The sequence below is a fragment of the Diadema setosum genome, chromosome 9, assembly GCF_964275005.1.
Source record: "Diadema setosum chromosome 9, eeDiaSeto1, whole genome shotgun sequence".
Taxonomy (NCBI): domain Eukaryota; kingdom Metazoa; phylum Echinodermata; class Echinoidea; order Diadematoida; family Diadematidae; genus Diadema; species Diadema setosum.
In genome coordinates, this window is record NC_092693.1 from 1,532,405 (window position 1) to 1,548,697 (window position 16,293).

The 16,293-nt window shown below is 40.0% G+C and overlaps 1 protein-coding gene across 1 annotated transcript; it reads right to left on the reverse strand.

Moving 5' to 3' along the window:
- Positions 1-1,677: 1,677 nt before the first annotated feature.
- On the reverse strand, positions 1,678-16,293 carry LOC140233420 (adenosylhomocysteinase A-like). Its single transcript, XM_072313527.1, has 8 exons — positions 16,153-16,293; positions 12,975-13,165; positions 10,807-11,035; positions 10,224-10,336; positions 9,278-9,485; positions 6,614-6,816; positions 4,936-5,130; positions 1,678-3,412 (listed from the first exon to the last, which is right to left on the reverse strand). The coding sequence occupies exons 1-8, from the start codon at positions 16,178-16,180 to the stop codon at positions 3,281-3,283; spliced, it is 1,299 nt and encodes a 432-aa protein (XP_072169628.1). The 5' UTR covers positions 16,181-16,293; the 3' UTR covers positions 1,678-3,280.

Below are 16,293 nucleotides of genomic sequence, written 5' to 3' on the forward strand. Positions count from 1 at the left end.
CAGTGATTAAAGAAGAAGTGTGTAAATATCAATCGTGAAAAAAAGAATGGAATAATGATGAAGCCATCACTGGGAAATTCTGTCACAATAAGGTCATCAATACCACACAATCTACCTTAACACTTCTCCTTTGTCACTAATCTTATAGTTTTGTTTCTTTTCTTAGTTATGTTTTATCAAGAATGTCTCGTGACTTTCTATGTGCTTTCTATTTGCATTTACTAGCTGATACAAAGATATTGGTTAGGTCAGTGACAAATTCTGTCTTTGATTGTGATGATAATCCCAAGATTTCTGGAAGCCTACAAAATCTGTCATGACTGGCATATTGGAGTAGTCCATACTTCGTTTTATGTACACACTGAATGTTGCCACTAGTGACACCGTAAGAGTTCAGAATTTGTACTTGCACTGACCTACACATAAGTGGTGCAAGTCCTGTGCAGCAAAGAAATCATGTCCTGGGCAACAGGTACTGAGATGAGACATTTAACTATATTTGGGCATATCTAACCTGTAATGGCAGAGTACGACCCTCAAAAACTTCAAAGACCTGAAGATGTCATTTGTCCTTCTTCACAAATACCTGCAATAATAGTATGTGTACTGTAATCAGTGATTGCACCTTCTGTCACGTGTGTTGTGTTGTGATGTTTTGGTTGTGTTGTGGTGGTGTGGTAACTTTTGCCACCAAGAGAAATGGTTTCAACTTCACCAGACATGACTGCAATGATTTAAAGCTGGAGAAATATGATGATGCTGTTATGACACATACCTACACCAAGGCTCCACACTAACTTTTATTTTTGGTGGCCCAAAGGCAAACATCCGACATTTTTGGTGGCCCGATCAGGCCACCAAATTCTTCATTTCTGAAATTTTAGTGGCCCGACATGCGTTTTTGGTGGCCCGGGCCAGCGGGCCACTGTTAGTGTCGAACCCTGCCTACACATTATTGCATGAAGCCAACACATTACACAGACACGTACACACTTGTTCAGGCATTTGTTTACCGTGTAGGGTTTCCAAGATGGTCTCAAATACAGTAATGGAGATTGTTTTTACAGTAGATGGCAAACCTCCTTCACATAGACCCAAGTCCGTGTTTTCATGTCATTTCGGATCACTGAGCCATTTCAGATGCTTTTCTTATAATTACATTGTATGATCACCAATCTTGTGCCACTATTTAGCAACCAGGGACATCCATAGTGACTATGGGTCCACCAGCAGCATACGTGTCCTGCATACACATGCCCTCATGTGCAGGCATTTACAAACACACACACACACACACACACACACACACACACATATATGTAACTATGGATCCAGCTTTAGGGAGACATTACATGCTCATATCTTTATCAAGGAGACCCATGACTTTGGGAAGACAATTTGTGTCTCCTCAATGTTTTAAACTATCAACATGCTTTACTGCTGGCATTGCTTAACTACACAATGTCACCCTAATGCAGAGTTATATATATATTTATTTATATAAACATACATGTATATATAAATATATGAGAAAAAAAAAAATCTAGGTTCTTCTCCTTGCCATCAAAAGTGGATTTAGCACCTTTTGGAAAAGAGGAAATGAACTCTTCATATACAGTACAGTGTACATACAAACCAGAAAACGGCATATACTCACTCTTAGAACACACAATGATCTTGCAGGAGTCTTGATAATATTTAATCAACAGTAACTGTAAATCAACAATAAAACAGACACTTCTATGGCCAAGGACACAATACTCTTGGCCGTAGTACCACCAGAAGATTAGGAAAAGATAGTCCCTTTACCACTGACATGTTGGAATACAGCTCAGCGAAAATTTGGCTACATCGTGAAAAATACAGTCCAGCATTAACCAATCGCTTATTGAGCTGCCCAATTCTGTCAAATCGCTTTTACAGAGATTACCACTCAAACAAGAAAGTTTCATACTCCACTGATGCATTACAAAATAGCAGCAGATAAGTTAGTATTGGTACAAAATCAAACAGGTATCAAGAACATCACAGACCCAATAAAATACTATGCAAGAAATCCAACATGGTATCCTGTTAGTCCATACAAAGACCCTTCCTGGTCAAATGACTGTCGCATTGTTCATGAAATATTCCAACTGTGGCTGAGGATGCGAATACCCCTCCAATTTCAAATTTTTCTCAGAAGATTTTTTGCTTTGTTCTGTTTTTTTTTTTTAATTATTATTATTATTTTTTTTTTTACAGGAATGACTGAAAAAGATTTTGTGGAACTGCATATTTTTGAAGATAAATGAAGGTGATTCCTTCATGGGGAAAACACAAATGCAAGGAAAGTTGTGTGCCATCTCACTAGGTATCACGAATGGATAAACTGGTTGTGACATCATTGTTCCATTGGGGACTTTGGGGAGGTCAACGTATTATGTCATGAATTACCCAAGTGACATAAATACTGTAGGTTCTGCCTTGGTATCTATCAAATTTTGTCCAAATTTTGGTTCAGCTGCAGCATTGAGTCATCAATTTCATTCAAAACACCTCCTGCTTTCGAGGTAATCTCTCCTCCATAATATAACAAGACGGGCAAAACTTTCTGGGTTCATCTACATCCCACAAAGTAGCTTTCTCAAGAGTGTATTCTAGAGTCCATATTCTTCTTTTATTTTGCTTCTGCTTCATTATTTTGCAAATTGGGCAGTAAGGAATGTCAGTAATCACATAAAATACATAACAAGCAACTCCTCCTAGAAGTCACTCCGAAAAGCTGCGGGCGTACTCATAAATCATGTATTTGCTTTTTGTCTTCACGTCGTTGGGGGATGAACGGTAACATCATCGAATGTACGTGCTCATTATCCATTCCCTTCCACTTTGATTGGGCGATTGCAATGAGAGGCAATCAATTTAATGTGAAATCCTGATTAAAATATGAGTAAAAAAATACTGCTACAGCATGTCTTCACATTTTCTTATCACATACCATTTACAGTACCTATGCAACTATCATTTCAGAGCAGACTGTACCAAATGGTGACTAAAAACACAAAACAGCCATAACTTTTGTTTAGTGGAAACCCAAGGACAATACACACACTCGGGGCTAGTTGTACTTGCTTGGATCAGAGTTCTGAACTCTGCCACATGAACTGACGCAGGGGTGTAATGTTGCAAACATCAATCAACCCTTTAAAAAGTGCATAGCGGCAGAAGTTGCCTATAGATTCGGGATCTGGGGTAAAGCAGGAAGGGGCGGTAGAGCGGATAGCTGCAGTTGGGATTCCTAGTAGCGGTAGTGGTCAGGCTTGTAAGGACCTTCCTGGGGTAGACCAAGGTAGGTAGCCTGGGAGGTGGTCAGGGAAGTCAGCTTCACATCCAGGTGTTCCAGGTGGAGACGGGCGACCTCTTCATCAAGCTGAGTAGGGGAGGACAGCATGGAACGGAGAATAAAAAATTGAATTTAAAATCACGTTTACAGAGGCACCAGTGCCTAAAAACCACAAGTATTTATTTCACTCCCTGGTCTTTTTTCATGTAACCTGTCTTGCATATTTCACTTAATCAGTTGTTAACACCCCAAGAATTGACAGAAGGTAGACACAGTAACATAATAGACCATAATGGAAGAACAAAATTATACTTTTAACAGTTGTATACATTCTTTTCATAACAAATACATACTAATGTGACAAGATGTATTACTCTACAGTAGAGTTCTAAAAAAAAATATATGAAACCTAGCAGAATGCATCCCATATCGCCTACCAAACTACATTCATGGAAACTGAAAAAGAAAGTGGAATTCCAGCTAATTTTAAAGTTTTAGCATATTGCAAAAATGTTGAAATCAACACGATCATAGTTTGCTTGATTGTCTGTTTTTTCCCCATTCTTATATATTGAATATCGCTGCACTGCAGCCTGAATTTGGGCAATTAAAGGGAAGATAAACCCCAAGAGCAATGTGGATTGAGTGAAAGCAGCAACATTAGTAGAACACATCAGTGAAAGTTTGAAGAAAATCGGATAATCGATGCAAAAGTTATGAATTTTTAAAGTTTTGGTGTTGGAACCGCTGGACGAGGAGACTACTAGAGGTTATGACGTATGAGTGGACAACAATACCAAGAAAATATAAAGAAAATTCTACAAAAATCCATTTTTCATGAAAATTACAAATTCCATCAACTTGATATTAACATATGTTAGGGGTAGCAATTATTCCCCCTGCTTTCTGAAAGAGGTTGGTCCATTGCTCTTTCATAATTCTAGAAAAGTGAATTTTTGTTGAATTTCCTTTATATTTTCTTGGTATTGTTGTCCACTCATACGTCATATCCTCTAGTAGTCTCCTCATCCAGCGGTTCCAACACCAAAACTTTAAAAATTCATAACTTTTGCATCGATTGTCCGATTTTCCTCAAACTTTCACTGATGTGTTCTACTAATGTTGCTGCTTTCACTCAATCCACATTGCTTTTTGGGTTTACCTTCCCTTTAAGAATATAAATGCTCAATTATTGGGCAATGAATTTAGAACTTCAGGTACAGCTGACCTGCCCACAACTGACCTGCCCACAGCTGACCAGCCCACAGCTGACCTTCCCACACCTAACCAGCCCACAGCTGACCAGGCAACAACTGAACTGCCCACAGCTGACCAGCCCACAGCTGAACTACCCACAGCTCAAATGCCCACAAAGCAGACCAGCCCATAGGTGACCAGCCCACAGCTGACCAGCCCACACAGCTGACCAGCCCACGCAGCTGAACAACCCACAGCTGACCAGCCCACAGCGGAGTAGCCCACAGCTGAACAGTCCACACAGCTGACCAGCCCACAGCTGACCAGCCCACAGCTGACCAGCCCACAACTGACCAGCCTGCAGCTGACCAGCCCACACAGCTGACCAGCCCACATCTCTACAACACACTCACCTTCTTTGGCAGCATGACCACTCCAACCTTGTACTTGTCTGGCTGGGTCCACAGCTCAATCTGGGCAATGACCTGGTTGGTGAAGGAGGCTGACATGACGAAGCTAGGGTGACCCATGGCACAGCCGAGGTTGACCAGTCGACCCTCAGCCAGCACGATGATGTGATTTCCACTCGGCATCCTGTAGCGGTCAACCTATAGCACAATGCAGTCAGGGGAGGGGGAGGATTAACTAGAACCCTTACTTTACTTGCTTCACTCATCAACACAATACACTTTTCTATGTCATACATTAAAGTGTAAAGGTGGTAATTTATCTAAAACTTTCTCTTTCAGCTTTCCTTCCATTGTAGACAAAAAAAAAAAATGTATCAGAATTAAATTTTCAATTTATCTCTAGACCTTTGCTTCATCCAATGTGCTTGCATTGTTTAACATTGTCTCCTCAAATGTTACATTCATTATCTTAATAGTCTACTTTTGTCTGGTGAGACAGAATCATTGCATGCATTTTGCAGTGCCCCACTTGTGTTTGACCTCTCAAGAACCACCGGTGATTCCTTCCAGGGCGAGATCCCCATGGAACAATGTAGACTGCTCTGATTATTGCAGGCATTGCCTCAACAATGCTCCACCTGATGAGCTAATAATGTATGCATCGATGAACCTTGAGGTAATGATATGCATTTCCTGGAAGTTTGCTGATGCAGGGCAGTGTTGAGATAAAGAGATAAAAGAAACAGCGCTGCACTTGCCTTAATCACTTTTTCACGTGTTGGCGGATTTTTCTTTCTTCTTCTTTTTTTTTTTTTTTTTTGTGGGTACCACAGCGCTCCACTTACCCTCTCATTTTATCACATGTTGACACCAAAAAGTTTTTTCTTTTTCAAAAAGATTGATATTTAGTCAACTCTTTGTAACTCTAATCTAGTGGCATGAGAGGATAAGCCTCAACATTGGCAAAACTTGATATTGCAAACCACATACAATTTCCACATTTTCGACTGAGAATGCACATTCGACACAGGCAAAAAGTAATTCTGTGAGTTCTGTGTAACTGTACTAAATTGTTGTCACTGGCCCTGCAGTGGCTAAAGTCTTGCTAATGAAGCCAGTTGATATCACTGATTTTACATAACCTTCCTTAATTCTGCAACTTAGCATACCCTGTAAAATATTAAAGACAGGAGTGGAAACACAGTTTTCCCACAACTTAGTTGTGGGGAAAAAGGAAAAAAAAAAAACAGTCCCCCAACTTAATGATGCATGGGTCAGACCGTACACAGGCTCTATGCACAACAAACTGCACGCAACCACAGAAAGGGTGTCACACCCTAGACTCTACTCACTAGTGGAACCTGGGATGCTACGTTTTATGCTGGAAGTTAATTAGAGAATGAGATGAAATTGATGAGATGCAAGATTCAGCTCATAACAGATTGTGTTTTAACCCATTGAAGATGGACTGATTTTGCTACAACATCCATTTCCTACAGACACCAGCTCTAGTATACTCGGGACTCGTCCTCAACGAGTTTATTATCTATGCAAGTTTTGAAATTAATTCCTAATATCCAGTAAAGAAAACAAACAAACATAAAATCTCAAAACAGACCAAAGCATGACATAACCACTTCAGGAACAGGACTACTGACTACGGGCCTCTAACACCACTAACCTGTGGTTTGATAGTCTCCTTGGTGGCGTTCTTGTTCAGCCAGTCCAGGTCGATCTCGCAGTCGAAGTGGCCAATGTTGCAGACGATGGAGTCATTCCTCATTTGGCGGAAGTGACGTTCCTGGATGATCCCCTCACAGCCGCTGGCCGTCACAAAGATGTGCGCCCTCTTGCAAGCGTCGTCCATGGTTGTGACTTCGTAACCTGTGGTCAAAATCGAGGAAGATGGTAGTCCAGGTGACGTGGCTATGGTCTGGCCTTTCTTACTTAAATCTCTCCATTTCAAAGAATGGCATCAGTTGGTTACCTTGGTGTGTGCTCAGCTTGGAAAATTACCAGAGGGTATGTTGTAGAGATTTGTTTGTAATCTATTCTATATGTGGTGCCCTTCGGAACAAATCAAGATTGTATCACCCTTGGATAATACCTGACAAGTTTGGTGAAAATTTGTTATGGGGTTTTCCAGAAAAAGCTTAAAATCTGAAAATTGGACACCGCAGACCTGCCATGAACAAACTATGAACTAGAAGCTACAGTCACTCCTGTACTTACTTACTCATAGCACATGCTCAATTACTATTCCTTGGTGTGTGTGGGGGGGGGGGGGAGGAGGTTACCTGTCAAGTATGGTGAAAATCTGTCATGGGTTTTCAAGAAGCGGAAAATGTCAAAAAAGTTCATGCATGACACACACAAAATTCAAGGCAATGAATGATAGCCCGCCAGGCACCACACGAAGAGTGATCGCAATAGCTCACTTGAGTCTTCAGCTCAGGTGAGCTAAAAACCAGAATATGACAACATAATAACCTCCCAATTGACTGTATCACACACACACACAAACACATACAGATGATGCCTAATGCAGTATGTATAATGCAATTTCATCATCTTTGAGATTACCCAACAAAGTGTGAGGAAAAAATTGCCAGCAATGCAGAACATTTAGGGTTTGCTCCACACTAAGTTTGGCATGTGAACAGGGTGACTCAGAGACCAAAGCGCCATCAACAAGGGCATTGTCCCATGCTTGCTTTCCTGTTCCCAGAGGGGTCACTCTTGCAGGGGTGAACTCATGGTCAGAAAACGAGGGAATTTCAGACCACGATAACAATCCCTGCTAATCTGGCGCCATTTGGGCCGGAAGGCCTTTAAGAAGGTTATACAAGGTTATACATGTATATAAGAAGGTTGCAATATGTATCTAATTTCTCATAGTTGCTCTGTCCACTTGGTCAAATGGTCACGGCATGATCAGATCTGATAAATAAACCAGACTAGTGAAGTCATGGCACAGACCTCTGAAGGACACATCTTTGCAAGCCTTCATGGAACTGTACTTGTGCAAAATGTTGAATAGATATAGCACTATATGATATATTTTCTGGAATTTCATATTATGGAATGCAGATATTGCATTTATGCATCTTGTCAGTTTATGATCTCAGAGCGATTGGTGTGCAATATATACAGAACTTATGATCGTATCCGGGCAATTACCCCCCGAGGGCAATTACCCTCGGCTAAATACTGGTTAGTGGTAAGGTTAGAGTTGAGATTAGGGTTAGGGTTGGGTTTAGTGTTAGGAGTTTGGGTTATGGTTAGGATTAGTTTCAGGATTAGGATTAGGATTAGGGACAGGGGAAGGGTCCGGGGTAATTGCCCAGGGGGTAATTGCCCTAGACCGCTTATGATAACCGTTTGAGGTACAGAAATGTTCAGATATGTTATACATGTATATAAAATGTATGAAAAACTTCAATCTTCAACCCCTTACTCCTAAAGCTCAATGAAACAAATCTTTTCCAAGATAAGGTATAATTGAAATAGCTGATTACATGTCACAACTTATAGACCAAAAGCCTTCATTATGCTAAGTTACTGGGCACATAGGCAAGTCCTATCTCAAAGCAAACAGAAAATCAGGTATTGTTCAGGGCAGGCACTGTTAGACATATAACAGGATTTCACTGGGCTTATCAGCCAGCTACTCATTTGCACAGGTCTTCCTTTCATCCGATAGCCAAACAGATTAAATGCAAATATGTGATGCAACTCACCTAGCTACCAACATAAAGGTGCTTCATTCCACCTAGCTCACATAACAATGGAAGGTACCAAAAAGTGACATTGTGTTGAGAAGGTCAAACATTGCTCAGATCTTGCCATATCATTCACTAATGCACACTATCATTCAACTTTGACCTTTAATTCACTGCAGATTCCTGCAGAGAGCTCTTAAAACACAGCACGTCAATGCTAAAAAACACATCCCTCACAGATCACTACACTGGCAGAACTCGGACAGTTTTTCAATAAAGCACAAAATTTGCTTAATTTAACACAAAAATAAAACCACACACCAAAAACACACAAACAAACAAACAAACAACTTAACATATTATCAGAGCAAGCTATTTTCATGATTACAAAGCTGATCTCTAAAATTCAGCTTGGAAACTTGTGATGTTCTGTTTTTTACCAGAGTGCAAACTTGAGTAATGAGTCACAAGAACAATAAAAAAAAAAAATGGACAGAAATCTTTCCTTTCATGGTAGGGAGCATATGGGATACAAGAGAAAGAAATCAATCACAAAAATGGTTTGATTCTATCCGTTATAGATGGCCAAATGTTTTCTGGTATTTAATGATTTTGATACAAACCTTCCATGGAAGCCTGAAGGGCGTTGATGGGGTCAACCTCTGTGATGAGAACACGAGCACCGAAGGCTCTCAGAGATTGGGCGCTACCCTTTCCGACATCACCGTACCCCGCCACGACGCAGCACTTGCCAGCCAGCATGATGTCTGTCGCCCTCTTGATGCCGTCAACGAGAGACTCGCGGCAGCCATACAGGTTGTCAAACTTGCTCTGTGTGCATCAATACCAGTGAGACAAGAAACCAAATTACTTCACCAGAAAACCTTCATGGATCCTCATGAAGGTTATCCTCATTTATCTGATCCTCAGATATTTTTCACAACCATATATGTGTGGAAACAACTGAATTCAATGGAGCAAGGAAATGAATCTTTTTTGTTCACCATATATCGTGTATATATTGAATATTTCGGTGCATTTTTCTTTTTTCTTTTCATCAATCATATTTCACTCTTCTTTTCACTTTGTTATAGTTGCTTTGTATATTTTAAAAGTTATTTGCAACTCTGTATCATTGATTTAATAATGTGATATATGTTTTTACATTGGACTCCGATACCCAGAGTATGGGTTATTGAGTAAAATAAACTTTCAAAACTTCCAACTTTCAAAACTTTTTATGATTGAGACTCCTGTGGTGAAATTTTGAACAAATAGAAAAATACGACAACAACAACCAGTTTAAAACAATTCACAATTTTGAGGGCCCAGTAGCAGTACATTTCATCACCGTAATCTCATTCTGTAGAATTAAGAATATGAATTTTGAAGTTCAAAATCAAGTGCTATGGTAAATATCTAACATTTCTACTTCACTTCATGTGTGGAAACAATTGAATTTAATGCAGCATGGAAATGCATAATTTATCTTGTAGCAACAGGCAAGATATCACTGCACAAGAATGCAGGTTTGTTCAGAATGTTGTAGTTACAGGTGTAGGTGCACACCTTGGTGACTGAGTCGTTGACATTGATAGCTGGGATTTTCAGAGATCCGTCAGCCATCATCTTGTAGAGGTTGTGAACACCGGTGGTGGTCTCTTCCGACAACCCTTTGATGCCTGAGGATGGGGATGGATCGATATAAGATGTTGACAAATTAGGCATCACTGTTCACCAACACATTCAAACGTTATATCAGTAGACAAATAGAAGTTTGAAACAATGAGTTTATTCCATGTATTGCACTTGACTGAGTATAAATATGCACATAAATTGCCAATATTTGAGGTTACTCTGTCAACTGATTAAATTTCATCCATGTTTATGATTTTGATAAGAGTGTCATGAGCTTTCAGACCCAATTAACTTTTCAGCTTTGCTCCCAACCATTTCATTGTTATAATTTGTTTAACTGTACAAAAAGAAGCGTCATTTCACTTGGACTCCCAAAATTGATCGGTAGAAGAGTATGGGAACAAGAAAATAATAATGAAATGCACAGACAGAAGGACTGTCAACTATACTGAAAAAGAGACAACTTTGAGTATTAGCAACAGCAATTCCAGAAAAGCATTCCGGTATAACTCACCGGCGAGGAGTTCGGGGTGCTTGGTGTGTACCAGGTTGGTGAGATCACCGCCATCATCCAGGATCATGTTGAGTGGCTGACCGTCGGGGAAGATCAGGGTCTGCTCAATGCACCAGATGTATTCTTCGTCTGTCTCACCCTTCCAGGCATACACGGGCACCCCCGTCTTTGCAATGGCTGCAGCCGCATGGTCCTGGGTGGAGAAGATGTTGCAGCTGGACCATGTGACCTGTTCCATTTTTAAGAAGGGTGAGAAAAGAAGTCAGGTTGGAGGAAGTGTGCAAACTATTATCATTACATTACACATTGAGGCAAAAACATGATCTCTACAAGCAAAACACAAAGCAACGACAGTTCTCTCGAAATAGTCAGTCATCAGAATATTATGGTTCTTACATTAATTCCTTGGTTGAGAATGCGAGAAGGACGTCAAGTTGTCTGAAACACGATGGGTTTAGTAGCAACTTAACGCCCTTATCATTCTCACCTGACAAATTGATCTTGGTTCGCTGCCCAATGCAGTACATTCAAAACCATAACAAGCGCAGGTTTGCTAGAATGTTAGGCCTGTCAGCGAATGTGTGCATCAAAGGATATGCTCGATTCCACTGAAGCGAGATTCTTCAGCTGTGTGTGTACCAGGTACAGTATCTTGTGTATAACATTCGTTACAGGGATTATGGACCAAGAAATGTAAAATGCTTGGGGTCCTGTCAAGCTTGGGGGAACACGAAACCAGGTTCAGGCAGTCGTAAACCGACAATGTATTATTTGTTGTTCCCTGCAGTCTTTCAACAAATATGAATCCTTGTGTCCTCCACTACCGGTACTGTAAAATTAATTTTGTATGTGTATTTTTTTGGCACTTGGCTGGATAAGATTTATTTTGCATGATTTTAATTTTGCTGAATCAAGAATCAAGTACTGGAACATACGGCAAGCAAAAATATTCACCTGCTTTTATTTTCGTGCTAGTTTCTGGCTGCGCTAAATGCCTGAAAATATTCAGTTTTACAGTAAGTGCAGACAAGCAAACATAATTCACTTACACTTACATTGCACTCCCAAAGTAAAAAACAAAAACATGATCTTAACAAAATTCTCGGTGCAACAAAGTAAAAATTAAGGTCCTCAATTATAATCTGTGTCTCTTTAATTTGTACTTTGCTGTTCGGCTATAACATAATTCCGATATAACGCAAGATAACCACAGATCTTGAGGACTTCACTATAACAGGAGCACACTGTATTTTAATGTGGCATATACCTTGTAAACTGGTTAAGTATTTCACCAGTTAAAACTGGTATAGAAATTTGGCATGATTTCAAGACACAAACAAACATCTAATAGCATTTTCCTTTTTAAAATTCCTACTATGTAAGCCTGCCCGATGCTTTATACACCATGACTCTGGAGCTAGTTTGAGGCAGGAACTTAAGGAAGCTTTCAACAAGCTGGCAATGAATTGCAAAGCCAATGTACACACCTAATGTAAACACAAGAGAATACAAAGTTTACTTCAGCCTAGATAGCTGGTTGGTATTGGGTAATCAGTTGTGAAGAACAGTCACAAACAAGTCAGCTCAAGTGTTGAATTTTTGCAACGTCAGCATATTTGTCTCGACAAGTCAAGTCTTACAACAAGTCTTGACTACCAGCCTTCAACAAATTATCATCCCCCTCCCCTCCCCAATCCCCCTCCCAAGAAAATATTTCATTAAAATCTGTGCATACAATTAAAAATTCAGACTTTCATTCAATCCCTGTAACCACCAATACCTCACCACAATACTAACAGCTAAATTTTTTGATCAACTTTAGATAAATCTAATCTTACCTCTACTCCTAGAGATCTCCCCCCCCCCTCCTGTCCAATACATCATCTTTCAGCTTTCACTCAATCATTTCAGCTCTGTCTCAATCTCTTTCCATGACACACACTGAATATACTTCCCTCTGCTCCCAGTTCTATCTTTCAAATTTTTGCTCACACCCTCCTGTTGTCCCTCAGGTCATGCCTGTAAAACTTCTTTGAAGTTTACGAAAATTAGCTATCGTACTTCTGCTCCTATGTGTCTGTTTATATCCTAATTATGCCATTAGTTTGTACTTGATCTAGTCATCCCCCATGTCTGCTAAATTCCTGTAAAAAGTAGAAGAGGCTTACATCTGCTCCTAGCTCCTTCAGAGTCTCAATGAGGACAGCCGTCTGGATGGTCATGTGCAGACAGCCAGCGATGCGTGCACCCTTCAAAGGTTTGCTGGCTCCATGCTTCTTCCTCATCATCATGAGACCTGGCATCTCATTCTCAGCCAGCTCAATCTCCTTGCGACCAAACTCGGCCAGCTCGATGTCGGCTGCAGGGGTGATCAGACCAAGAGAATTTGTTAAAAAGTGGCTGGTAACACTTTCAAAACTGATTTTCTATCATCAATCTGGACAGGTTTTCAGCATGAAAATCTCTTCCATTGTTTGTGAGTCATACAGTATTTACCTTTGCCTAGGATTACAACAATTCATCACTTTTCTGTAATGTTATACACAAACAGATATTGATCTAATTCTTTTTTTAGTACATACTCACCTAGATTCTTTTTCTTTCTACTTTTTTTTTTTTTTTTCTATAAAGAGAAAGAATTTTCTCCAGCTGGGGGCATTTCATGAGGCACTTTGTCAGATATTTTTTTCTGACAAATTTGCTCTCAGCCAATCAGATGCAAGAATTTCAGTAGCTTATAACAGTTTGTCAGAAAAAAATATCTGACAAATACTTCATGAAATGCCCCCTTGTTATCTCCTCAAGGTGTGTCAAATACAATGCCATTTTACATGCTCTAAAACAAACAATTCTGGTTCCTTCCAAAAGACAAGATAAATCAACTTCTTTTCTTCTTTTTTTTTCTTCTTAATCTTCAGAGGGTTCTGCAAGCCTTTTATGAAGACGATCTTGTGTGGGTTAGGTAGGCCCATAGGTGGGCCACTTCACTGGGTTAGCACCCTACTCTTTACGATGAGTGAATGAAGTGTATCTTATTATGTGCGTGGGTTGCTTGTGAAACTCTCACACACAAGACCTCCATTTACTGTCCTACATAACTCCTTTCACTACGTATCAGAGGGAAACGGAGTGTTTTGCTCAACCGGACTCTGAAATCAAATCCAGGTCCCTTGGATTGGGAGGCCGAGCCAAATCACCAATATTCACAATAATAACTTAAGGCAACATCAAGGCCTCATTCACAAAGTCTGGTGCCTTAAAGGTCCTGTTTACCTTTGGGAGCAGTGATTTAAAAAAATGTTCAAGATATCAAATTTGATGCATAGGCCCTATGTGTAGGTCTGTTGTATCACAAAACATCCTACCATATGAAATTTTTGCAATTAAGCCTAAAATACAAGGAGATATCAGTATTTTTCTCATTAAACCGTAACTGTAGACGGTTTAGTCTGGAAACATTTTTATTATAACTATTGTTCACATTTTGTGTATTAACAATAATTAACTTAACATTGATTATACAGATTCAAATTTTTACAGTGGTCGTTTCTATCCCTAACTCACATTTTTGGGACTGTTTTGAAGCACTAATGCTGGGTTTTGTTTCATCTGCAAATGGTAAATTATGCCTTTAAAGGAACAATGGGGGGTAGGGCCTACTCCGTGACAGAAATTGAGTTTACAAATATTCATTCTGTTATAATATCTAGACTCTTTAGTCACATTAGTATTGTATGTTTCATTTGGTAAAACCTTTGCTGACCCGCATCACTGATCTTATCTCTGCAATATAATATACAATAACATTTCTAAAGATAATTCTCCGTCAAGATCATTAACAGGCCTATATGGTGATCATCTGAAATTATGGCTACCCTGCAAACTGACAAGATGTTAAAGGGATGGCATAGTATTGGTGGAGATGAGGGTTGGGCATAACTTTTTGTGAGATATTAAGAAACCACTTATGAATTAATACTGTGCATATCGGAACCATTCTAAGTGGAATTCAAAGTTTATCACTAGTAGTAGTAGACGAAAATCAATTTTGGAATGGCCGAGACATCCAACAAAGGTGGGTCCTACATTTTATTAGAATTGCTCTTTTTTGGATATTTTAGCCATTTCAAAACCAATTTTCATCAAAATCAATAAACATCGAATACCTCTTGCTCTTGGAAGTACTTGCTCTTTCATATTTCGTTATTATCACCTGATTATATAAATTTAAGAGGTTTCTCATTATCTCACCAAAAAATGTTAGAAACCTTAACTTAGGTCTCAACCAAATTATAAAACAATCGATGGAGGTGAAAATTTGTTGTTTTTTCTCTTTCTTTCTTTCTTTCTTTCTTTCCTTGTTGATGTTCAGTAAATAATGCAGAGGATGTTTCTCTTTTCAAGTCTCTCTTTTCAAGTACGACAGACTTGGGGCGACATAGCCCCGGAGACCCGCCGTTCTGCGGCGGGGTCCTGGCGGCTACCCCGCAGTTTCGTGCAAGTGAGAATCACGAACAACTCCCTATTGCCACATATACGGCAACTTCACAAATAAACCATAGCTAAATGTCCATCATAAACACAGTGACAATATAAAATGAAATATACACTACCCCATTGCCTTGGTCCTTCTCACCAATTTATCTGGAAACTGCATAATTTTCCACATTTTTTAGGAGTAGGCGGTCTGCCCTAGTGGAGAGCTTTGCTGCTATTTTGAACGTGTTTATCCATCAGTACGCATCTACGCATGCGTAAACAATGACGTCAACGTTACGGACGCAAAAGGATATGAATAATGCATCATCGCACGGTGAATATGCATCATGTAGCGAGTAATGCAGCTGTCAATGCACTGCACTGAATGCATTGTGTGCGCATGTGCAAGTGATTGTGAGTTTTAGTGAGCATCGGTGAGCTGAAGATATTTGCCTTATAAGACAGCATTTTCTGCATCATAAGCAATGAAATGCATCAAACAGTCGCCGATAAGAATCATTTAGGTTTAGTCCACCCATGTAAGTATTGCCAGTAGTTTTTGTTGAAAAATTAAGGAAATACAGCGCCGGAACGGCACCCGTTTGGTACAACATTAAAATATCGAGGCCAAAACGGCGCAGCCCCAACACTGTACGTTGTACGTTGGGGCTGCTGGTCGCAGTTAGGGGCGACACAGACATATGGATGCTACCACAAGATGGCGCTATGCGAAAACGATCAGCAAGATGGCAATCCAGGGCAGGAGATTCAAATGGTAGGCTTTTCACTTCCCTCTCTGTTCTACATGTTCCCTTCTTATATTGATAGCCTATCCATTCCGCAGAATATTCCTACGATCTTACTCACCAACTTTGTAAGGGGGCTTGGAAGACATGGTGGTGCGGACTGTTGGTTACAGTTAGATGACGATTTACACTGGCGAGTTGTACGCTGCACGCACGTGTGTTTGGCTCTGGCTGGCACGTCCGTCCCTGGCGGTGGCGCAGT

Excerpts from the sequence above, each read along its gene's own strand:
- LOC140233420 (XM_072313527.1), bottom strand. The coding sequence starts at position 16,180 with ATGTCTTCCAAGCCCCCTTACAAAGTTG. Across the intron at positions 13,166-16,152 it reads CAAGCCCCCTTACAAAGTTG|CCGACATCGAGCTGGCCGAG; the intron begins GTGAGTAAGATC and ends TCACCCCTGCAG. Across the intron at positions 9,486-10,223 it reads TCAACGACTCAGTCACCAAG|AGCAAGTTTGACAACCTGTA; the intron begins GTGTGCACCTAC and ends TGATGCACACAG.